The following is a 24,228-nucleotide window of genomic DNA, read 5'->3' on the forward strand; positions in this document are numbered from 1 at the left end:
CTAGTGTCTTAAAAACGAACATCACCGCTTTTTCTGACTCGTACAAAAAAGACTGACGGTTAGCGACAAGCAAATAATTCGGATTTAAATTACGAAGGGGCTGTTTGTGTACGCGTACTCGCGAGTTTCGGCCGGCATTGTTTTCTAAACACACAAATCCTCACCGTTAGCACTATTGAGTTTGCCCGGTTTAGAATTTCTTTTCACCTGATACAATCTTGGCTCGGACGCCGTTGAAATCCGACTTGCGGTTATAAAGCACTTTCGAATAAGAAAAGTGGGATGTAAAAATTGACTGTTGGAAGATTCGTCAATTTCGATCTTTGGTAAAACAACATTTTTCGCGGTTCACAATTTTTTAATTCGAAATTAAATAAAAATGAGAGTTTTCACGGTAACGCTGGAGATCGCGAAAGTTTGTCTCAGAAACAATGACCCCATGGCCGAAGGCTCTGGTTATTTATTATTTATGATTTAAAACTTTAAGTGCTGTTGGAAACAAAAGAGCAGAAAAGCGAAGAGTTCTGTTATTTAGTAGTTTCAAAAATCGTCGAAAAATACTGTGCTATTCAAATTTTCGTGAGTTTATTGACGTCAAATTTGTTTCTAATCCTTTCGCTTTCGTTTTCACCGCGCGGAATGCGATGGTGAATCGAATTTTAATGACGCTGAAGTTTCCAACGTTGGAGTCCAACGAAATAATCGAAAAAAACTCTCCAATAATTCCAGTAATTCTCCTATTTTGTTCCCTGCCAAATTTGCGATTCGTAGTTTTTCAAGCTGCACCAACGATTCGTGAAATAAAAAATTGGTGAATTAAAAACGTTTTTTTCGTTCATTTCGTTGGAGTCCAACGTTGGAAACTTCAGCGTCGTGAATTTTATACGTAAATAGTGAAATTTATTTGTCCGAAAACTCGAAAACCGTCAAGTTGAAAAACCACTCGAAAAAAAATGTTTTAAAACGTTAAATAATGGAAAAATATTTCGAAAACATTTCATCGAAATTCATAAAGATTATCAAAATTTATTATTCGTTTATAAAAATTTGGCAATTGTCTTTTGATTTGGGAACAGGACTGAATGAGAAATGTCGTCAGAAACTCGGAAGTCATCTCAATCGAAGGAAACTGGAGATCTTACCAATTGGTTAGCCTCTGTCGTCAAGTGCAGCTCAGAATTCGACGAGTCACAGTCAACAGTTTGTCTGCGAGTGCCGGAGATGAAAAATGAACTCTCTTATTGGCAGCTCAACCACCTACGCAGGTTTTCGAAGTCATTTCTCAAAATAAGTTCACTCCGCGGAGACGTCAAAATAAACACGGAAGATGCTGGCAACATGAGCTTCATGGATGCGGAGAGTTTGGGCACCGCGACAATTCACGTTTTCAACAAGCCTGTGAAAGTCCATGTGACAAGGTCGAAGCGAAGATGGCCGATGGTTTGCGATGGATTTCTCGGTGAAGAAGAATTCGCCATGTCGTTCTGGTCCTACCAGCCATGGAAAGCCATAGCGCGTGGAATCCCACCAGCTGTTCCGATTGTACCAGGCGAAGAATTGATACCGGATTACCAGGAGAAGCTGCTGTGTCGCTTCATGGCGAAGGCAATTGTTAATTATGAAGGACAGTGGGCAGATATCTCTGAAAGGCTCGATGCGGTACGCGAATATTTACCACCGGAAGTAGCCAATAGTCCTCTGGAAGCGGTTCTCGAGGTATTGGAGGATTATGCAGACTGTTTTTATCTGCCGCATGAAAAACTCACGTGCACACATGTGCTCAAATACAAAATAACATTGAGCAGCGACGAAGCGATGAATGTGCGTCAGCACAAATTATCTTCGAAGGATTGGACGAAGCTCGAGGCCCACGTCGATTCCTTGCTCCAAAAGGGCATCGTACAACTGTCAGATTCGCCGTACAATTCGCCGATTCGTTTGATCGAGAGGAAGCCTGATTTCCGAGGAAACGTGCGTTACTCCCTCGCCCCCGATTTCGAGAAGCTCAACAAGATTTCCGAAAGCGATTCTCTGCCGATAGCTGACATCGAGGAGCTGACGGCTCGTCTCCACGGTTCCAAATATTTCTCTGTCTTCGATTTAGCCTCGGCGTCCTACCAGATCGAGCTCGAGCCTGAGGACCGTCACAAAACGGCATTTTCAACGAGAACGAAGCATTACGAGTTCCTGAGAATGCCACTCGGCATAAAAAATGCATCGCAAAATATTCAACGCCTTTTGAACCGCGCTCTCGGCGACGCGCTCTACTCCCCCGACGCCGTGGCTTTCGCCAGTTACGACGACACGATCGTCTACGCACCTACGATCGAAGAGCACGAAGTCAGAGTTAGGAAAGTACTCTCGAGAATTGAGAAGGCTGGGTTGAAACTGCAGCCGTCCAAGTGCCAAATGTTTTCCGAGAGCGTTCGTTACTTGGGTTATCTCGTCACGAGAGACGGTCTTCGTCCCGATCCGGAGAAAGTACAAAGGATAAGAGACTGCGAGCTGCCCAAAACTCGTCATGCTTTGAGCTCCTTCCTGGGGCTTGTGAGCTTCTTCAAACGTTTCATACCGTATCATGCCGACAGAATAAAACCGATGAGCAAATTGTTCAAGAGCAAGGATCAAAATTTGGCCTGGACCGACGCAGCGACTCAAAGTTTCAACGACGTGAAGAAACATTTTTCCCAAGAACTCTTGCTTCGGTATCCCAATCTCAAGGAAACTTTCATCCTCGAGACCGACGTCTCCCTTGTTGGAATTCGAGCTGCCCTTCTACAAGGAAATCCTGAAAAAAATGGAGACACTTTCCCCATCGCTTATGCTTCGAGATGCTACACTCCTGCAGAATCGACTTATAGCACGTTCAATAAAACACGTCTCGCTGCTGCCTATGGCATGGATACTTGGCACTGGTATCTCGACGGTCGCACTTGTCAAAAATTCATTCTCAGAACACCCGAACCACGGGCCATCGAACGGTGTGTCCGAAACGGTGATTCTGAACTCTCCAGACGCTTGACGTCTTCCTGCCTCCGCAAAGAGTTTACGGTTGAAGCACTTTATCCTAAAAAGTAGAAACTCTTGAGAAAAGTCATTCCAAAGCTCGTACTGAAAAAAAAGAGCGTTTGGCCAATATTTCAGCGAAACTGGCGCTGCTTTCGTTATTCTTACATTTACTTTTTTTCGCTATTAAGTTACTTTCTTACTTCATACGCTGGACATAGGTTCAACTTTTTCCTAAGCTGCAGATAAAGAGCCGTGAAAAATATTTTTTTCAACACGGTCAAGTTTTCGCGAAGGTGAATAACTTTTTTAAAATGCAACTAAACAGGATTTTCACAGATTGTATATTCTACGATGAACTTTGTATCCAAAGCTTTAAATCGATGGATCAAAGTCGAAGAGAAACTTGTTTGAATATTCTAGTTTCGCATAGAATACTTCACGGTTCAAGGAACATGTTGGAAAGTGTTCAAAAATTATATAATAAAATGTGTGCAGAAATGAGAAATGGTCGAAACGAGATTGGCGAGAGGGAAATAAAAATCTTCGATGTCGATCATAAAATATTGTTTTTTTTTTTTTCGTATAATTCCTCTACCATTTTACTTTGTTTAAAAGTAAAAACGAAAAGTTCATCCTCGGCTAACGCTTTGGCGCATTGGATTTGACATTATCACGTAATTACTAACGAGCAGCGTTGCGTTGAATTTATTAAGAATTATTTTAAAAAATCTCAACGACTTACAAACGTTGCGATTAAATGAAATCTCCTCCTACGAAAGTGTTTTTTTCTTTCGTATCGCATTCCAGAATTCCGACTCGGTCAGTAATGAAAATGATGAATTTTTATCCGAATACGTTGACTTTTCAAAATTATACGGACTCGTTGCACGAATGGTGATAAACGGCGAACAAAATTAGCGTGAAAATTCTCAAGCTGGATAGAAACGGATTTTCTCAAGCGATATTTCGTGTTCGTTGAATTTCAATTATTAGTCACTTTCGAATTCATATTTATAATCATTGTATTTATTATTCGATAATCTATAAAATATTTGAAAATAATAACATTAGAGTTCATGCACGACGTATTGACTGTTGATTTCTCCAAGATTGTTGTTACATTTTTACAATATTTAGATAACGATCGAACGATGGAACAAGAAAATACGTGGAAAGAATAATGGAAAAATTGATACAATCTTTTGGTGTGGATTTACAATTGAAAAATATATCGATAAAAGCGTCTGAAGCCTGGAAATAATGTTTGGCAGTAGTAATAACGAACGAAGGTTGTTCCAACATCAGGCACGCGACAATGATACCCAAGATATTAGATACATTTTATTCAACGATATCCACAATTTGTTTATTTACACGTTGTCTCTCCATCTATGTGTGTGTGTGTGTGTGTGTGTGTGTGTATAGACGGACATGGACTTGAATATGCCGGCGTCTTTCGATACATAGTGGTAGTGTCGAGTATTTTCGAGAGTAAAAAGAGACAAGCCGCGATAGAAATTGATGTTGAGGGCGCGCGCGCGTCATTAGCGATCGAAGGGGTGTCGTATAGTGTCGTTAATTAGAGTGCGAGTGCGAGGAAAACTCGCGAGGCCGTCGTTATTTCCTCGACGCTGGGGCCTGGAACCTCGGTAAGCAGAGGCCAAATTTCGTTTCGATTCCGGTGAATATTGGGAGAGCTACCTCGTATCCACCGATGTGATCGGGGTTGGTGGACTTGATTTCGTCGGCGACGCCGGTCGATGGTACTTTCAGCTCGGAGCCGGTGGGTCGTCTGTGAACGAGTGTAATTTAACACTGGTTAATATAAAATGGATCGAGCAATTTGATGCTGGGTATTAGCGCACGGTTTTTCGTAAGGATGCTAAATTTAAAAATCACTCACGATCCGCCAAAATCGACGACAAAGAGCCTCTGGAGTAGCTCGTAGGTAAAGAGGGTAACACCAAATTGGGGCGACGATCTAAACACTCGAGCTTTTCGTCGTAGGGAAAACACGCAAAAAGAAGAAAAAATAAACAGTTAACATACGTTTATACTTGGCGATTTAATAATTCGGGGCTAAATCAATCCAAGAAACAAATCTGATACAACAATATTGGACTGGTCAGTAATAACAAAGTCAAAACAAAAACCAGAACACTCTTGATTATCACAAGTTGATTTTTCACGTGAAATACACAAGTGAAGTACATACATCAAATATTTATTAACCGTGAATAAAAATAGCACTGTGGGGGGTTATAACACTGAATATGAGTACGATTGCTTGCAGCAGACAGATGGAGAGAATTGCGTCTACTTACTGACCAGTAACTCGCCGGGTCATATAAGAAGGGAAACGGATGATCGAAACGAATGCGCCAGGTCATAGGAGCCAGGCGCAATCCGATCGACCATTCCAGAACGTTCATTAATAAATATTTCAAGAAATTCGTTGCCTCTATACCTCAGTAGGTAAATAATATGAATAAATAAGCCAAGAAAAAAGGAGATGAAATGATTTGGACGCATACCAGTTGCTCCTTTCCAGAACGCCCGGGGGCCTTCCTCTTTATAGATTTTTCTAGCGCAATCGACGAGGCCGTTGTACGTCGTTTGGCCTTCTCTCGCGACCACTTGGAGCCTCGTTTTGATAACGTCCGCTGGAGTAACGAGAGCCGCAGCGGGAACGCCCGCAATCGCGCCCGACACGAGAAGCGAGAGCGGCGTATTGTAGCCACCCTCGTCGGCCATTTTCGCTTTTACGTGGGCATACATCGGGAAGTATATAGCGCTGAAGGGAACGTCCCTCAAGAAACAAGCCCTCGCACCCTGGCACAACGACGAAATTGTTTTTACAATCGTTCTTGCATAGGGAAAGCGAAAAAACACCGGGGTTTTCCGGGGAGGCCTTGTTACCTTGTACAAGCCGAAGAGCCCCAATTCCTTGACGACTGTCCAGGCTCTGACTTTTTGTCCTCCGGCTATTTCACCAGCCACTTGCAATCGGATTTTCACTATTTCAAGTGGATTCGTAAATATCACTTGAGATCCTCCGGCCTGTGAAAAACGACGCGTGAAAATCGCAGTGCATAAAAGCATGGTGAAGCGCAGTGTCGAGCCCCTGATCGGAGGCCCGTGCGCACGATCGGTAAAAGTACTCACGCATGCACCTGATAATATTTCTCCGGCTAGAGGCAGGTTTCCATTCTTGTCCATAAACTTGTCCCGGACGAAATCATTGACTGTGAGCTTGATCGCCTTCTCGGGAGCTACCCCCATCAGTTGCGGCAGCAAACCACGGTACAAACCAAAGACACCTTCGTGCCGTATCACCTGTCAAACGCCCGAGGCGAGCTTTGTATCATTAACGATGCAGTTGTGATCAACGGAGGAGACTTTTCGATTCCAACCTTTTTAAAACAGTCGTAGCTATTTCTGTACATGAGCTCGCCGATGAACGATCCGGTCCTCTGATTCTGCATTCGAGTCTTTACCAGATCGATCGGGTACACCGCCGTCGCTCCAACAGCTTTTAATCGAAACATTTTTTCATTAAATTTCCGTAAACAATGCTCCCACGTGACATTGCGGCGCTTTCAATTCGTCTCTCCTCTTTAATCTTTCCCCTCTCCGATACTCTCAAGCATCGATTAATTCATGCATAAAAGTACGCACCTCCGCCTATGGAGCCCAAGACAAAACGGTAACCACTTTCGAGTATTTGAACGACGACACCGCGATCCTCGGGGCTCTGCAAAATGTCGAGATCAATGAATGCCGAGTCGCGTTCAGTTTTGTCAATGAAATCGTGTTCGACGTACCGAAACGGCCTTGATCTCGGCGAGGCGTCGCGTAATGTGCTTGAAATACTGTTCCGGCGTTATCGCGACCAAATCGTTGTAAATTATTTTTCCGTTTTGATGAACGAGGTCGCACAGATGAAAGAGGATGTCGACCTCCAGGGGAGTTATTTGTGACATCATTTGTGCAGAGTGCAAAAATTCCTCTGTAATGAATTCCAAAGGAAAAAAAATAAACGTCCAGTTACCAATGAATTTTTCCACATGGAGATTTAAATCTTTACGTTTTGTTTGCATTTTTTGTAAAAATTAAAGAATCGAAGTTTTGTAAAGCAACGAACAGTTTTAATCATGATTCTGTGAATAATTCGTCGCAATAAACTTCGTGATTTTCAATTGAAAAGCTGACAAATATTATTCGGCAAACAGATTCTCGTATAAAGATTCATCGAAGAGCTTACGAGTGCACGTACCTTTGGTAACTTCTTGAAATCTGTGGCCATTAGTAGCATTCAAATATATACGTTTAATGAGTTCCATGTTGTTGAGGAGAGAATTAAAAGCCATGAAATATGGGAAGGAAACTTTTCTACTGCTCTGTGCGGTACTGTAGACCTGGAAATTAAAAAGAATTTACAATTAGAATTTGGATGAGAGGGAGCATCTGCGCGGTAGTTGGAACGAAGGAACGACGAAAATCTCTTCCATCCGAATTCCTTATCAATGAAAATAAATAAGATTTATAGTCAATCGTTTACCCCGATAAGATTGTCCTTGACTTTTTTGGTGAGCAGATGACTCTTTATACTGAGCATAATATCTTGAAAATCGAGTGCCGATATAAATCCATTTCCATCCTTGTCAAATTTTTTGAAGGCCTCGGTCGCGTACTCTTCGTGAAAGTCCTAAGTGAGAGTAACGAAGAAGGATTGAGTCGTGGAGTGTTTTTACTCGAGCGTGAACGAGCGTGACACGATAATGACGAACGTACGTGCAAAAATTGACTAAATTCCGTGTAATTGATGAGTCTCTTTTTGTCTTTTCCAAAGTACAGTTTGATGAACCCACTGTCCATGTTGAAGGGCATTTTTTGGTGGAGAATCGTTTTTTTCATCACCTCAGCGAACTCATCTGAAAGAGAATTTGATTGATCAGCGATTTCTTTAGTCTTTCCGATTTTACAATAATCCCTGATATTTCCAACTCACCAAACGCGACCATTCCATTTCCGTTAGTGTCAAACAATTGAAAGGCCGTTCTGTAGAGGGCGTCGGGTACGCACAGGAGGCCCTCGAAAGCCTGAAATTCTGCGAACGAGATGAGCCTTCGTCCGGAGAGGTGGGAGAAGAGCATGAAAAACAAAAAACCATGAGATCCCACAAAGAGCAGCGACCTGGGCGTTTCCGCGTGATTTAATCGATGCTCACCCATCCTTGCTGGTGTCAACGATGCCGGCGAGAAGGGCGACCGAGTCAGGGTTGTAGTCAGCGTCGGTGTACAGGCCGAGGTAGCTCCGTACGAAATCGGTCGGGGTCATGAACCGTTCGCCTTGTTTCTCCTGGCTCGCGTACTGCAATAAAAATGAGAGGTCATAAAAACAAGTTGCGTATGCTTATCGGGAGGTTGTGCGGCAGGCTTGAGAAGCTGCCGGTACGACCGGCGGTGCGACCGCCGCGATGACCTCGTCTCATCACTTATCGCTTTTATCGCTCGCTCGTGACGCACGAGCGCTATTTCGTTGCATCTATCACTCGTCGAGATAGAACCAACGAAACAAAAAAAAAAAAAAAAAAAAGAAAGAAAAATTCTTCTCGTTCTTTACCTGGTTGAAGATTTCATGGAGGCGCTCGGTGTCCGCTCGCTTCAGGTATCCAGAACCCTGCAACAAGAAACTTTTGATGACTGAGAATCGATTGCTCTCGCTCTTTTCGAGGAGGGATCGTCATCTATGCTCGAGGCTCGCGGTGGGGTAAGAGTAAACGCCCGGGCCAACGAGTCGCCGCGACCTTGACGGAAGGAAGCGCCGTGTCGCCACCGCAGTCAATACGACAGAGCGCGATACACGTGAAACTACGAGACGTTGTACACCGAACACAGTCGTATGCGCCCAAGTATAGATAAGCCTCAGTTCAATCACGTGGTCGTCTCGTGTGCCCCGTTCTCCGTCTTTCTCTCTTCCGCGTGCTGTTCCAACGTAAAACCATCGCGGCAAACCGTTTGACGAGACATTTAGCTCTTCTTCCGTATCTAATTGCGCTGCGAGTGTGCACGGCGAGAGAGAAAGAGATCGGGGCAGGTGGATAGAGGACGAGGGAAGTGCGGGCCGAACAGGGGAGAGGGTAGGGCCGGGGGAACTGTGGCGAATAAACACGTACTTTGGAGGTAGGCATTTCTCTTTCTGGTCGAAGCTTGTCACAATTATTTAAGTAAAAGCTCGCCTCAGCCCGGTGACGTTCGCGGTGGTGTTCCGACGGTGAGAAAAAAATTTAACGCGGCGATGGAATTGATAAGCGGATGCACTGCTCGACGAACCAATTAATATTAGCATCGATCCCGTATCGATCAAGCGGTCTCGGAAGTGTGCGCGCGCGACAACGTGTACGAGGAAAATACTTATAAGCGTAATGATATGTATCCGAGGCGGTGATCGGCGACTGCGGTCCGCGCGAGCCGAACGCCACAACGAGACTAAACGATAAATTTCCGCGCGGCACTGTGCCACAGTGGTCGATTCGGCGCTGCTGCTGCCGCCGCACTCCGCAGTTCCTCGTTACACCGGACGGTTACACCATCCTCGCCCATCCCCCTCTCTTCCGCTCTGATCATCTTCCTCTATCCGTGTACTAACGCGGCGTGTACACGAGCACACAATTTGCGTGTGGGGCTCGCGTCCGTACACGCGGCTCCCGACTTAACACGGTTGTTTTTTTCTCTTCTACGTTCGTATTCTTCTCAAATCTTTACGTAATTTTCATAACAAGTTTCTATCGCGCGTGTTATGTGTACATTGTCGTTAGAATTTACGCGTTGCATCTCGGGCGAACGAGGACTTTGCTTCTCGAGAGGAAAAATAAAATATATGAAGGAAAAAATTGACGGAAAAATAAGAATGAAGCAAGAATTGTTATTTATTCAAGCGCGCTACAATCTCGGGACGGACACACTGAGAAAAACTCTATGCGCGCGCGAAACAGGGGGGAGAGAGGCTGCGGAAATAAGGGGCCCGTTTTTCGCTAACGCGTCCGAGTGTCATTGCGGACAACGGGACGATTGAATTGCTCGAAAATATAGGCCAAACGCATGTTCATATACGAAGCTCGGAGCGTTGCATCGCCGCGACTACAGTCAGTTCTATTTAAGTGAAACTCAACCCGGGATAGCCGAGGACGCGTGCTCACTCGCACGCTCTCGTGTCCGCCTCCGCGCGAATACGCCTTAAATGTTTTTTTCATTTTTGCGAGGGGATTTGATGGGGGGGAAAACGCACGAGGCTCGGGCTCGATGGCTCATTTTTCAGGAATGTCATCACTGGCTCGCCGAGGTTTATCGTGATGAAAATCTGCGAGGTTTTTTACCGCAAGTACAACGAACGAGCTTCGATACGCGCCTTAGGGGGGCACGTCTTCAAGGTCGTTCGAGGCATTGACCCAAAATTGTACGGAACGCGGTGTGCGATCTGCGCGATATTCTACACGGCGACATTCTAACGTGGAAAAAAAGGAAAAAGCGTGCATAATGCGTGGATTACGAGAAACAACGAAAGTGATGGAATTATGTATTTATTGGGGCTAAAGAGAGGGTTGAAGCGCGGGCGCGGATGACTCGAAAGTTCCGGTGACCTCGAAACCACCACTGCCGCCGTGCCTCCCTCGCGCCCCACTTATCGCCGTCCCTTTGTCTCCGCTTGCGTACACGCGCGTTCTCTCACCCCACGTCGCATGTAGAGGAATATACACTCCGCGGTAGGTGGTAGTGCTACTACGTATACACGGATGAGCCAACGACACGGACCGGGAAGATCGATATTCTCGGCTCTTCTCCGCGTCACTATTGTTTCCTCTACTCCCGCTCGCTCGCTCTTTAATTTTCTAACGATTAACCTAATATACGATGTCTCGAACGAAACACTTGAAATACACGCTCGGATGTTCACACATAAATAGAACAAACAAACGTACACTTGACGCAGGGCTTGGTTGGAAGCGAATGCGAAATCGCAGTAACGAAAAAAACTTACCTACCTCTTGGCAGGAAGCTCGAACGATCAACAAATCCTTCAACATTCCCTGATGCACGAACCGTGTGCTTATATATCTATAACTTCAGGCAACACAGTCACGACAATGAGTTGGAGGGAGAAAGAGAACAGTGGCACCGGAAAAAAGTTTATTTCAAATTCACGGTTCGTCACGAACGTTCGATTCGATGTTGACTCGCGGAAAGGGGACTACTTTGCGCATTTAATTGTAACAGGGAATTGTAGCGGTTGAGAATTAACGCACTGCAACAATCACGTAGTCACGATGCCGGGAAAACCGAATTCTCTAATAAAAACACCTTACGGGACGGAAGCTGCGACGTACAGCTGCACACGAATCGCCGCGTACATATATACGCGCTCGCTTACACGTATCTTATGGCCCTGTTGTGTGGCCCTTCGAGCTATAACCACGAGCAACGAGATTCTCGCACACGCGCAGCCGTAACTAGCCTATATCCCTCCGCGCTGCAACCTGCTGCAACAACCACCGCCACCACCGTCGTATTACACAACTATGCGAACCCGCCTTATTATTATTAACACCTCCATGTCAGTAGTCAGTGTTGCGCGAGTGTCCGAGATAGCTGAAAAATCCTCGATATTTTGAAAGAAAATGTCCGCTTCTGTCTTTTGTTAAGAGCAGAATATTGTGGAAATTTTGTGTTCATCAAAAATTCGACTATTCCGAAAGAAATGCTCATCGGAGTTTTTACCGACCGAATGATCAGATTTGGAAAATCGTTGACGACCGACACATGCGAGGCTACAATAACGAGACCGCGTTGAAGACACAAGACGAGGAAGTACTTCGGAGCAGCAGAAGAAACAGATGCGCTCATAAGCGAAGATAATTAAACGATATTAGCCTGTTAATTCTTGTATGAAGCCTCAATGAAATGTTTGCATTCTATAACTGAACTCTTGATACCGGCCAACGCGGCGGATCAAGCTTATTTGACCTTCCCCGGAACCCGTCAAACTCAATTTAAACAGATTCGATCATTGTCGCAATGATTTTATTGAACGACTGCGAACTATCGTATTCAATTATGGCGTCTTTTTCGTCAATGTTTTTTTTCGACGTTCAGAAAAAATGCTGACCGGAATAATTCCACTTTGTGTTAATATTTTGGTAACATGATCAATTTTTTTAGCATACCGGAAGTATATCCAATTTGTTATTTTCTATTCGAAGTTCTCTGATCTCTGGTCCGATAGTTCATACTGCACTTGAAAGCTATTTATGCGAATCATTTATTTGAAAAATATATGACCGAATATCTTATGAATGGGATTGGATTGACGATTTTTTGAAGAATTTTTCTAACGTAGTAATTTTACGATGATAACGTTGCCAAGTTCCATCATCCATTTGTTATTATTGATAAAAACTTCGAATACCTCGAAAATGTATCTTCCCGCGCAACGATCCACGGTAACGACATCTACCGCAGGGCGCCCCTTTTGGTGTTATTTTATGGGCGCGATAATTCAACGCATATAACCAAAGGAACGAGTGTCGACAAACGCAGACTTTTTTTCTATACATTTTTCTATTGGTGAATAATTAGAGGATTTTTTTTTACTAGAACATGAAGGGAGACCATGCTACATCTGCGCGCCGTTATGTAACAGGTAACAATGAGTTTTTTAGACAATATAATGTTGCGCCCTACTGTCTTCTTGGTTCTCCAAAATACTACCGCAGCTCGCTCGTCAGCTGTTTGAAACGGCGAGCGGACGGACGGGCAGGCGGCGCAGTAATTTAATTGTTCCCGCGAATCATCCAAATGTTTCTATTTTTTCATTCTCCGAGCCTTTCATAGATCGCGGACGCGCGATTTGCACCGCGCTTGTCTCTTTTCACGCTATCTGTCCCGTTTCTCTAGTGCGCGCGAAATTGTCGATAAGAAGTGAACAAAAAGTACAAAAGAAGGAAAACCCTATGGGGGTTAGAAAATATTTGACGAAAATGTCATGTCCTGAATATCTCTCATGACGTGTCCAGAGTGGGCGCGAGAGGCGCATGCGCGATGGGGCCTTACGTGGCATCGGCGGCAGGCAGCGGCACTCGCCGTCTCGCAGCTAAAGAAATTCTCCTCCCGTACTCTCATTATTTTTATCGTGTAAACATTTGCGGATACATATTGTTTTGTTATGATTTAAGAAAGCCTGCGTCATCCCATATAACGTGAGTGTATGCTATTGGCTAAGTGAACAATTGATTTTACTCAATTAAACGTTACTAGTTTATTCGTGGCTCCAGCTATATTGGGTATTGGAATTGGGGTATCCTGACTGATTTTGTATAGTTATCGAAAAATTGGCCCTCCTCCGTTGGGTCTGGTTGGGTGGTGCGGTAGCGATTCGCGAGTCGCGATTCGAGAGCCAATGTGCGAAATGGAGCTCTCTTGACAGTGCCGTGGCGGTTGTGACGTTTCTTCTCGTCGTAGAAAACTTCATCATCACATCCGTCATTTGGTCATTTGAGGAGTTAGCTCTAAACAGTTTATTTTGACAAATATCGCGCCCGCGCGCGCTACCTGCTTAACATCCTTTCAAATAAGCGACAAGTTTTCCTGCTCGTAAGTTTATCGTACTTTCATCATATCGGGGGTTGTTGAGTATTAGTGAACTAGTGCACGGTGATTGTAGCGGTGGTGGTGGTGCTGCTGCTACGACTGCCACGCACAATCGTACAACGTTTTCCCGTTTTGTCAAGTTAAATAAATGTTCGCGCGTCTCGCAATTCACTTGCTGGGTACAAGCGGAGCCTGGGTGATAATAAAAACATTCGAATCTCTCGTATTCTTTTTACAATCTGACCACTTATTCGTTTATCTCTTAATACAATATAACCTAAGTTGACAATATGTTATAATTTCGTTTCGATTCTCTCTGCTTGTAGAATTGTAAACGATGAATCACCAATATATGCAGCAGCAGCAGCAGCAACCAGGATATCATCCGGGTCCTGGAAATCCTGTGCATCCTGGTGCACCGTCGTACCAAACATCGGCCTCTGACATTACTCAGAATGCCTCGAAGCAGGGACCGCCGCCGTCGCTCTTGCAAAATTATCCCACCCAAAAGCCAACTCAAGGACCTTTGCCAATGGCCCAACCGCCTTCTGTACAACCTCCTTACTACAACAATAATACACTCGGTAAGGAGTATGGCAAATTAAAATTTTCCTTGTGAAGTTCCTACAATATGAAGTAACTCTTTCAATTGAAGCGGGTAACACCCAAATGGGAGCGCCACTGCCGCAGCCTCAACCACATCCTCAGCCCCAGCCACCTCAAAATTCTGACCGAGCTGCCTTGGCCAATAGGATGGCTGATTTGTCCCTAATGAATCAGCAACAACGACCACCTTCCACGGTAAGTAATAAATCAACCAATCTCAAGTGTAGATACACCGCATGTCTTGTCTTGCTTCGTCGAATTTTTTTCTTTAAAACTTTGATATTAATACCCCGTTCATTCGAATGAACCAATCAATAATTCTACAATAGCTCTTTGTGGTCCGATATTAGATTTTTGTATAAAAATTCTTCTTGTTCAAATTGTCCATTACTTTGAACTCTTACCAGTTTTGCCCCATGACCTTTATTCAACATTCTTAAATCAATATATCATTCATCTGGAAGGTTTTTGTCCCCAGTCTCACGACTATTCATTTATAGCTCCTCACGTTTTTGCTCTTTTTTTTATACATGTCTAATTATAATTTTATTATATATTGCAGCAAAATTTCCCTCCGCCGCCAACGAGCACTCAGTCAACTGGTAACAACAGTAATTTTACATCTGGAGCAGTTCGCCCAAATGTCAATGGATACGACGTTCCCTCAGATCGCTCACCCCTCGGTAAATAGTCGTACGGAGAATCTCTTTGTAATTTTTACTTTGTCCATTTGTTCTATAAGACACTTTGACTATGAATTTATATTCATAAATTTGAAGATTTGACGCGTCACAACGAGACACATGCAGCAGCAACAGCAGGGCAACCACCACCACCACCGCCGCCATCCGGCCTCGGTGCTCCACAAATTCCAGGGCAAGAATCCAGGGCTCGGCCATGGACGAATCAGCAAGGAGTTTCTCAAATGCCCCAACAACATCCGAAAGATAACGTTGGACAAGCTACCAATAATCAGCAGCAATATCAAACTGGGGGAATATATCCGCCACCGCAGGCACCACCATCGGCAAACCAAGGACCCTCGATGCATCAGTTTGGAGGACAAGTTGGCGGTGCACCTGCAACACAGCCCCCACAGCCAGGAGCAACGATGCCACAGCAACAGCAGCCACTTCCACCACCGCCTTCCTCATCGATGATGATGGGAGGGTATCCATCAGCTAATAGTGGCAGTGGACCACAGCGAGGTCCCCCGACAGCTTATGGGCAACAGCAACAATCGGTTGGACCGAACATGCCACCTGGTCCACCCGGACCACCAGGACCACCAGGGCCGCCTATGCAGAGACAGCAGCAATACATATCCGGTCCACCTATCACTGGTCAGCAGATTGGTTCGCCGCCTCTCAATCGACAGCCTCCTCTCCTTGGCTCACCAGGTTATCCACCACAGCCGCAACCAATGCATCCGGTAAGGAAATACGACAAAACGCTCATATCAGACTCGACGAAAGACGAATACATCCTCAAAAAACTTTAATCCACATTTTCTTTAGGATCCCTACATGGGGCAGAGAAATCCGCCCGTTGGTGGTCCGTATCAGGGAGGAATGCAGCAGCAACCGCCGCAGCCTCAGCAACAAGCTAGAAGGCTCGATCCCGATCAAATGCCAAGTCCGATACAAGTGATGCAGGATGATGAGCGAAGTCGCGGTGGTGTTTTCGTGACGAATCAGAAAGGCCTGGTGCCACCTCTCGTTACAACGAAATATACGGTGCAGGATCAGGGAAACTCATCCCCGAGATTCATCAGATCGACCATGTACACGGTACCTACGACCAACGACATGATGAAACAGACGGGCGTACCGTTCGGATTGATTCTCAGTCCGATGGCTCAAGTTGCCGAGGGCGAGTATGAACCTCCGATCGTCGATATGGGTGAAATCGGTCCCGTTCGTTGTATACGATGCAAAGCATACATGAGCCCCTTCATGCAGTTCATTGACGCCGGAAGACGCTTTCAGTGCGCTTTTTGTCGGGCCACGAGCCAGGTACCCCAAGAATATTTTCAGCACCTCGATCACACCGGTCAAAGGATGGATCTTTACGAAAGGCCTGAACTCGTCCTCGGCACTTACGAGTACACCGCGACAGCTGATTATTGCAGGAACAACGTTCTTCCCAAACCTCCCGCCATCATATTCCTTATCGACGTTTCATACAACAACGTTAAATCCGGTCTCGTTGGTCTCGTTTGCGCCGAAATGAAAAAAATTATTGCCAAACTGCCCGTCGACGCGGGCCAGGAACGTACGGGAATGAAAGTCGGCTTCATTACTTACAACAACACTGTACATTTCTACAACGTCAATGCATGTCTCACGCAGCCACAAATGATGGTCGTCGGTGACGTTCAAGATGTCTTCATGCCGCTTCTTGATGGCTTTCTTTGCGATCCCCAAGAGAGCGAGGTCGTTATCGACGCACTAATGTCTCAAATCCCAACCATGTTTGCCGACACTCGAGAAACTGAGACGATACTCGCACCTGCCATTCAGGCCGGCCTCGAAGCTCTCAAGGTACCCTCTTCACTCACTTTATCAATTTTTCAAACTCTCTCGAAAAAATGAAATTATAATTCCACTTTTCTCTGATTCTTTAGGCATCCGATCGTGCCGGTAAATTGATGGTATTTCACTCATCTCTTCCCATCGCCGAAGCGCCTGGTAAATTGAAAAACCGAGACGATCGTAAAGTACTCGGAACGGAAAAGGAAAAAACGGTTCTCGGTGAGTTTTTGATCGATGTGTGACACGTGGCGGATCGTATTAATTTAATAAAATATACGATGACACAAACGAGGAACAATCAGCACCAACGAGAATGATATTTGTTGCAGCCCCACAAACGAATGTGTACAACAATCTTGGCCAAGAATGTGTGGCGGCCGGATGTAGCGTCGATCTTTTTATTTTCAACAATTCATACGTCGACATTGCAACAATTAGCCAAATTTGTCGATTGACAGGCGGTGAAGTTTACAAATATACATATTTTCAGGTAAGTTTCACGAGCGGTGGGTTCACGTAGAGAAATAACAGTGAAAAATATAGTCGTTGTTTAATTCGAAATGCAGGCCGACACGGACGGTGAGAGGCTTGTAACGGACATAATGAACAACATCAGCCGACCGATTGCGTTCGACGCGGTAATGCGAGTTCGTACGTCGACCGGGGTACGAGCCACGGATTTCTACGGTCACTTTTTCATGTCAAATACGACGGACATGGAATTGGCGAGCATAGACTGCAATAAAGCGGTCGCGATCGAGATAAAGCACGACGACAAGTTGACCGACGACGAGGGAGTCTACATTCAGGCCGCTCTCCTGTACACTTCTTGCGGTGGAGTACGGAGGCTGCGTATTATAAATCTCAGCCTGAGGACTTCCTCTCAAATGGCAGAGTTGTACAGAGCGTGCGATCTCGACGCGATAATAAATTTCTTCTCGAAGCAGAGCGTCTCGAAGCTCCTCGAATCTTCGCCAAAGAGCGTCAAGGACAGTCTCGTAGCGAGATGCGCAACGATACTCGCTGCTTACAGAAAACATTGCGCTTCGCCCTCGAGCGCTGGTCAGCTCATACTACCGGAGTGCATGAAATTGTTGCCGCTCTACGTAAACTGTTTGCTCAAGAGCGACGCTATATCCGGTGGTGAGTTGCAACGCGACCGAATCGAACTTCTTTCGGGATTTTTCGGTCCTGCAGACCTTTTTCTCATCACTCACGCTCTTCTTTCAGGTGCGGATATGACTATCGACGATCGCTCCTACGTTATGCAGGCAGTTTCGACAATGCCCCTCTACACCTCGGTCATTTACTTCTATCCTCGATTATTGCCGCTCCACAGCATCGATCAGCAGACTAACAAGCTGCCACAACAGCTCCGATGTTCTTTCGACAAATTTATGGATGATGGAGCTTATCTCCTGGGTAAGTCGTCAGAGTCCCGCTTTTTCCTTTCTCTCGAGTCGACTATAATGTAGCACGAGAATTATTTACCTTGTTTCTTTTCCTCGCCCACAGAAAATGGAATCCACATGTTCCTGTGGCTGGGACTCGGTCTCTCCTCCGAGTGGGTGAACCAAGTATTCGGCGTTATGCTCGTCGATACGGATCGTACTACTCTTCCGATACTCGATACTCCTCTGAACAAACGTGTGAGAGAAACGATCGCCCAAGTGCGGGCTGAGAGGCATCACTGTATGAGGGTAAGTTTTTAGCGCTGCTGGAGCATCAAATCGTCCTTAAATATTGAAGTAAAATCACTCAAATTTTTGCAGTTAACGATCGTGCGTCAACGGGAAAAACTGGAGATGGTTCTTCGACAATTCTTGGTCGAGGATAGGGGGAACGACGGCAGCCCCAGTTACGTCGATTTTCTCTGCCACATGCACAAGGAGATAAAAACCCTCCTCAGTCAATAAACACCACGCGACTTAATCTTCCACGATAAATGCCGCGGTTCCGCCCGCCCGCGATTTCCGTTTTACGGCAAAAGGTCTACGTCGGATCTCGACGAGCCAAGCGGAACGGGCTAGGGCAGCGTATAGAAAAACGAATGGTAATAGCATTGCGTATTATGTATAGTTATTACGGATGACGGTAAAGAAACGGTAAAAACACAAACAAACAAACAAAAATACAGAAACTAACAATTAAGGTGTATCTGCAACCACAAGGGCGCACGCACGCAAACACACGTACCCGAAGACACACGGGCGTGCGCCAACATACACAACGATACAGAATATACGCAAATACTTGTAAACGTAAAAAGAGAGGAAGAATTATTGTACCATTATAAACATATATTATTTTACTTATTTCTTTGTTATTGCAACGCTCTGTGTTGAGTCAAATGATGAAAAACCGACAAAGAAACATTTACAAGTTACGACGAGAGATATAATGATTGTACGGATGGACGAGAAAAGGGGTGGAAAAAAAACGATGATTGAGCAAATAACGAGGTTACAATTTTTAACATAAAAATGTGTAAAAACGAGAAAATGAGTCTTCGCGTAAACACGTCTTTGCGGGACGGTGAAACAAATAAAATAGGAACGTTGGTATTTTTTGGGCGAAAGTCTTACTTTCTCTTAGCCGCGTGTAGCGATGGCGACAGGGAGGGGGCAATGTACTTTCGAAAGACGCTGATCCCACACCTCGATTTGTGACCTTCGACTATTTAAAAATCGACGCTGTGGTGGGGATCGCGATCGACGCCCTTATCTTATTTGCTGAAAAATTCCTTTCTCTATCTGTCGAGATAACTGCCGATTTGTTGGGATAGTCACGATTCATATTTTTATTGTTCCTCGAGATGAAAAATCAGCAGCAGCAGCGATGCAAGAATCTCTTATCGAAAAGATGTCGCAGCCGGTCTCAAGTTTCGATAAAAATCCTGGGGATTCTTGGTCGTGTTGCGACTTTCAAAGTGCTGTGTTCGGCTCGCACGCGCGGCTTTTCCTTGACCAAATTTGCCTCGTGACTAGTGTGAAAATAGCGGCAAACCTGTTTCGCGGTGACAAACGCCGATGAAAGTTCCACACCAAAAGGAGAAACTTTCGATCGCGAGCTCACACCCGCCCTCGGCGAGTGCTCGAACACTTTGAGTGAAAAAAAAGCCGCGAGTACGCGTCGCGTTCGCCCCGGATAACAAGCTGTAACGTGCTGAAATATGGCGAGAGAGGATTGCAAACTTGAGGAATTGGGCATCGATGAAGCTTGTTTAGTTCTCACCGGACATCATGATCAGGATTACAACGCTACGCTGCTCTACTCTCTCTCTTCTGATTGCGTTTTGGTACCGTATGCCCGCGTCCCCGTATGACGATCATCCGTCTTCGCGTCACATAATAAAACGCGCTTCAACATTCCTTTCGTTTTATGTGTCATTCTTCGATTTTCCATCTGGCGCTAACGACACCAGTGTCCGTACTCGAGAATCGCATCGATTGAGCCAGGTAACAATATCAGCGTCAGAGTCAACGCTGCTAGATCCGCCACATGGAGAATTTACGAACAGACTACGGAATTGCTTCAGGATTACCGATCCGTCAACGATGAAAGGTGATTTTTTCATTGAACGAAATAAGCCCAATAAAATGTTCTTATCAATTTACAAAGTGTCTCCTTTCCGCTAAAAACATTCGCATAATCTATTTTTTGTATGATGAGATCGTGCAAAAAAGTTGCAACGTTGATCTTACTTTTGGATTTGAGCTTTTGATATTGATTTTTGAATTCTTATTGCTCTGGGTACAAAAATTTAAACGAAATTGATTCATTTATTTGCTTGTACTGAATTGAGAAATTGTGTATTTTCACATATCAGGAATAACCGAAACGAAAAATATAAATGTTCGTTACTCATCAGAACGGATTTGAGCATTTTTTAAATTCAGGCTCTTCATCCCCCGGGAATTCTCGGATTTTCTTAACTGTGTTTATCGCTATAGCTGTGGCGAAATTTCGGTTGAAGTAAAATTACGGTTCCAGTTACCACATAATCAGAGACACTCGTTTAAATTTTTGATAGAAAGCCTTCTCATTGCCTCGGGAAATATTCGCGAATTAGATTCCAATACAAATAGCTTGCTCGGTAATACTGTGAGATCGAGGGGCGTAGAATATCGAATATTGTGGCGAAGCAGCTGCTCGCGCGTGTACGCGATGTCTTTGCAGTGGTTTGGTCTGCCAATTCCAGCCGAATATCGGAGAGTATGGAATTTACAAATTGAGCAAGTCCGAGGAAGGCGAGGTCGTCGACGTCGGAGCAGGCTGGAAGTTTCGAACGATCCTAGAGCCGCGAAATTCTTACACGCGTAATAAAAATTCAAAATAATGTTAAAAACAGGATTTAAGAAGTTGAAAAGAGAATTGAATGGGCGGTGAACATTTCAGCACTCGCTGCAATTTTTGGCATCGTCCTGTGCCTCATTTTCGTTCTTTGGCTCGTAAAAATGTGCCTGCACCTGACATCGAGGGTGAGGAGGAGAAATAACAGCTGCAGCGTCACCAAGAACAAAGGCAATAAGCGAGTGATGCAGCTCGAATCAACTGGCACGGTACCAGGCGAACCAGTTGGAAATTCAAACGTCAATGACGAGCGAAGTGGCGACGAGGCAGCAGCGGGGTCACGGCCTCGGGGTCGCCGCATCTTCTCCATAGACACGTTTCGCGGGTACGTCGTGCCACGATGTGACGATATCAAATGCTGCAACACTGGAAACCCAATTTGTTTGAAATAGCGAAAAATATTTTGATCGGCGTATTCAACGAAATTATTTCGGAGGCAATGAAATTTTCAATTTTTCAACAAAATTCCAATGGACGTATCCAAAAAAAATATTCCACTATTTCAGCAATTTGCTTTTTTATCAATTCAATTGCATCCCTTGAGAACGTCTCTCGTATTTCTACCATCGACAGGATAAGCATTCTGACAATGATATTTGTAAACAACGGTGCCGGTGGTTACTTCCTCTTGGAGCACGCAACATGGGACGGTTTGCTCATAGGTGATCTCGTGTTTCCCTGCTTCGTCTGGATCATGGGGGTCTGCATTCCCATCGCGCTGTCTTCGCAACTCGCCAGAGGAACTTCCAGACTGACCATAGCTCGAGGGATTCTGAAGGTACCAGTATCTCCGTGTGTCTTCTTAGTACACAAAGACAATTGGGGGCCAGATCGACGTCTAGGATTCTGTAGAAAAAAAAGCAGAAGAAAATCTATAACAAAAAAAAGTCGTCTCCAAAGGTCGTGCTGAATCGAGATACAATTTTTGTGATAATTTTTGAAAAAATGTCTGGAAATAGTAATCCAGATGAAAATACTGCATCGCGAGTGAAAATATCACCGTCACAGCTCTCGAAACGAAATACAATTTTGCATGATTGCAGTATTTCGAATGCGACGTTTACATTTTCATGAAAATTCCAATTCCGAAGATCGTTGCTCGCTGCTGCGACGGTAATTTTGCACTCGTCGATTACGAATAATGTGATAATCGTTTGGGATGTTGAATTCCGGGCGACACGTGTAGCGGAGCGTACTTCTTTTCCTCATCGATCTGTCGACCAACTCTATAGGAGCGGAGGCGGATTTGAAGAGAATGCGATTGTTCGGAGTGCTGCAACGCTTCGCGATCGCTTACGCTTTCGTCGGTCTCTTGTACGTATTTTTCAGCTCGAGGATAGAAAATAAAAAACAGCCAGGAGGAAGGACGAAAACGTTCGCCGATGTCCGCTGCTTACTGGGCCAGTGGATTGTCATATTGGCGGTTACCGCTCTTCACTGCGCCATCACATTTGGTTTGCCCGTGCCGGGATGTCCGACGTGAGCATTAACTTTTCATTAACCGTTGAGAGCGGACAGAGGCCAAAAATCAGTTGGTTCCTTGGCTCCCAACGATTTTCGTGAATATGAAACTTGACAAGAATACAAAGTTAAATGAACGAGAAAAAACTTCGAAATATTAAACCTTCTCGAGGTTTTTTACAATAAAATTGATTGTAAAACAAAAAATAATGCGATAACCGGTTGCAGTGGTTATCTCGGGCCTGGCGGTAGGCACGCGGAGGGCCGGTTCGCGAACTGCACCGGTGGAGCAACCGGTTACATCGACCGGATTATTTTAGGCTCGGATCACGTTTATCAGCGACCAACGATCGCCAGCGTTTACGGTTCGGGACCCTTCGAGCCCGAAGGAATTCTCGGTAAGACGCTGACCCATCAAATGCGTAAATTTTTCTTCCAGTAACTCGGCGTAGCTTTCGTTGATAGCGACACCACGAATATAATTTTTTCGGCGATTGGGTAGGTTGCTTGACGACCATACTTCAGACCTTCCTCGGCGTTCAAACTGGCAAAACTTTGCGAATTCATGCCGGATGGAAAAGCCGAGTTTCGCGGTGTCTCGCTCTCGCTATTCTCTGCGGTTTCCTCGGTTGCGCGCTTCATTTTTCCGGTATTATTCCGATCAACAAGAACTTGTGGTCGCTCTCGTTCGTTCTTTCCACCACAGCCTTCGCTCTGGGCCTCTTCGTCGTGTGTTACCTCCTCGTCGACGTGGCTCGAGTTTGGCTCGGTGGTCCTTTCCGGATACCCGGTACGTCACGTTTCGCCTCGCAAATCCGACCGTAGAAACGGCTTCTGCGATCTTTCTTCATTCATTAAATCTTCGTTACCCTCGTCCCCAGGTATGAACGCCCTCGTCATGTACGTTGGCCACCGAATCTTATATCAGATGTTTCCATTCCATTGGAAATACGGAGAAGAAACTTCGGACAGTCACGAATGGCGAACGATCGCCGCGGTCTGGGACGTCGGAATGTGGACGATCCTCGCCTACGTTCTTCACCGAAAAAGGATCTACATTTCTCTCTGATTCGACGAGCCTCGTGTGTCTCCGCTATACAACCGTTGAACTTCGTCGTTTCCTTCGAGAATTCGGACGCTGGGACCTGTTCGAACGAAAATAATAATAAAAAACTTTTCTTAAATTCTATTTTTACTCTCTTTTATTGTGTATTTTTACACGCCCTTTTTACTCAAGTTTCACTAATTTTCGAGCATGTTTTCCAGCGAAAATTGGAACGGAGCTCTCTGAAAAATAAAAACCTCAAAATTATCCTGCAAACCAATCATTCTCAAAACATCGTGATTCTCGCGATCGCTCAGTGACAAATTTTTCGAAATCTGTCCCGAAAACGTTTCCTCAGCGAGTGATTGGAATCGACGAAAATAATAGCCGATCTTTCCTCCTCGGAATCGCTGAAAAGGATCCTCGAATTTCAAGAGCTCTTCTCTCTTTCTCCTCGACACGATTGTAGATAATCAACCCGACGATAAACAGTGGCCAGATTTGTGTGATTCTTACCGATAATATTCCGCCAATGCAGTATCGAGCCGTCAGATCATTAGTCGATGAACTTGAG

At 45.0% G+C, this 24,228-nt stretch overlaps 3 protein-coding genes across 8 annotated transcripts; 2 read left to right on the forward strand and 1 right to left on the reverse strand.

The window, feature by feature from the left end:
* Positions 1–4,013: 4,013 nt before the first annotated feature.
* aralar1 (calcium-binding mitochondrial carrier protein aralar1) lies at positions 4,014–11,456 on the reverse strand. 4 transcript variants are annotated; one of them, XM_043420617.1, is made up of 16 exons: positions 11,054–11,456; positions 8,635–8,691; positions 8,240–8,382; positions 8,021–8,136; positions 7,804–7,943; positions 7,571–7,717; positions 7,286–7,427; positions 6,834–7,018; positions 6,688–6,763; positions 6,423–6,541; positions 6,175–6,345; positions 5,929–6,069; positions 5,544–5,841; positions 5,334–5,354; positions 4,913–5,003; positions 4,014–4,801 (listed from the first exon to the last, which is right to left on the reverse strand). In XM_043420617.1, exons 1-16 carry the CDS (start codon positions 11,093–11,095, stop codon positions 4,627–4,629), a joined length of 2,064 nt encoding a protein of 687 aa, XP_043276552.1. In that variant the 5' UTR covers positions 11,096–11,456; the 3' UTR covers positions 4,014–4,626. The 4 variants fall into 4 exon arrangements, with proteins under 4 accessions (XP_043276552.1, XP_043276555.1, XP_043276554.1 ...); XM_043420620.1 differs by having other exon boundaries at positions 11,050–11,452; XM_043420619.1 differs by lacking the exon at positions 11,054–11,456 and adding an exon at positions 9,188–9,561.
* A 1,654-nt stretch (positions 11,457–13,110) lies between these two features.
* Sec24CD (Secretory 24CD) lies at positions 13,111–19,359 on the forward strand. Of its 3 annotated transcripts, none has more exons than XM_043420614.1 (12): positions 13,111–13,264; positions 13,982–14,239; positions 14,311–14,456; positions 14,824–14,944; positions 15,041–15,693; positions 15,779–16,804; positions 16,888–17,014; positions 17,125–17,285; positions 17,362–17,938; positions 18,026–18,217; positions 18,311–18,495; positions 18,568–19,359. In XM_043420614.1, the coding sequence occupies exons 2-12, from the start codon at positions 13,993–13,995 to the stop codon at positions 18,709–18,711; spliced, it is 3,579 nt and encodes a 1,192-aa protein (XP_043276549.1). In that variant the 5' UTR covers positions 13,111–13,264; positions 13,982–13,992; the 3' UTR covers positions 18,712–19,359. The 3 variants fall into 3 exon arrangements, with proteins under 3 accessions (XP_043276549.1, XP_043276550.1, XP_043276551.1); XM_043420615.1 differs by lacking the exon at positions 13,111–13,264 and adding an exon at positions 13,296–13,658; XM_043420616.1 differs by lacking the exon at positions 13,111–13,264 and adding an exon at positions 13,717–13,851.
* Positions 19,360–19,494: 135 nt separating this feature from the next.
* On the forward strand, positions 19,495–23,798 carry LOC122411648 (heparan-alpha-glucosaminide N-acetyltransferase-like). The gene is made up of 9 exons (XM_043420621.1): positions 19,495–20,093; positions 20,220–20,359; positions 20,975–21,114; positions 21,194–21,473; positions 21,722–21,926; positions 22,335–22,627; positions 22,838–23,007; positions 23,112–23,399; positions 23,491–23,798. Exons 1-9 carry the CDS (start codon positions 19,968–19,970, stop codon positions 23,676–23,678), a joined length of 1,830 nt encoding a protein of 609 aa, XP_043276556.1. The 5' UTR covers positions 19,495–19,967; the 3' UTR covers positions 23,679–23,798.
* Positions 23,799–24,228: the final 430 nt, after the last annotated feature.

This window comes from Venturia canescens, chromosome 5, assembly GCF_019457755.1.
Source record: "Venturia canescens isolate UGA chromosome 5, ASM1945775v1, whole genome shotgun sequence".
NCBI lineage: Eukaryota > Metazoa > Arthropoda > Insecta > Hymenoptera > Ichneumonidae > Venturia > Venturia canescens.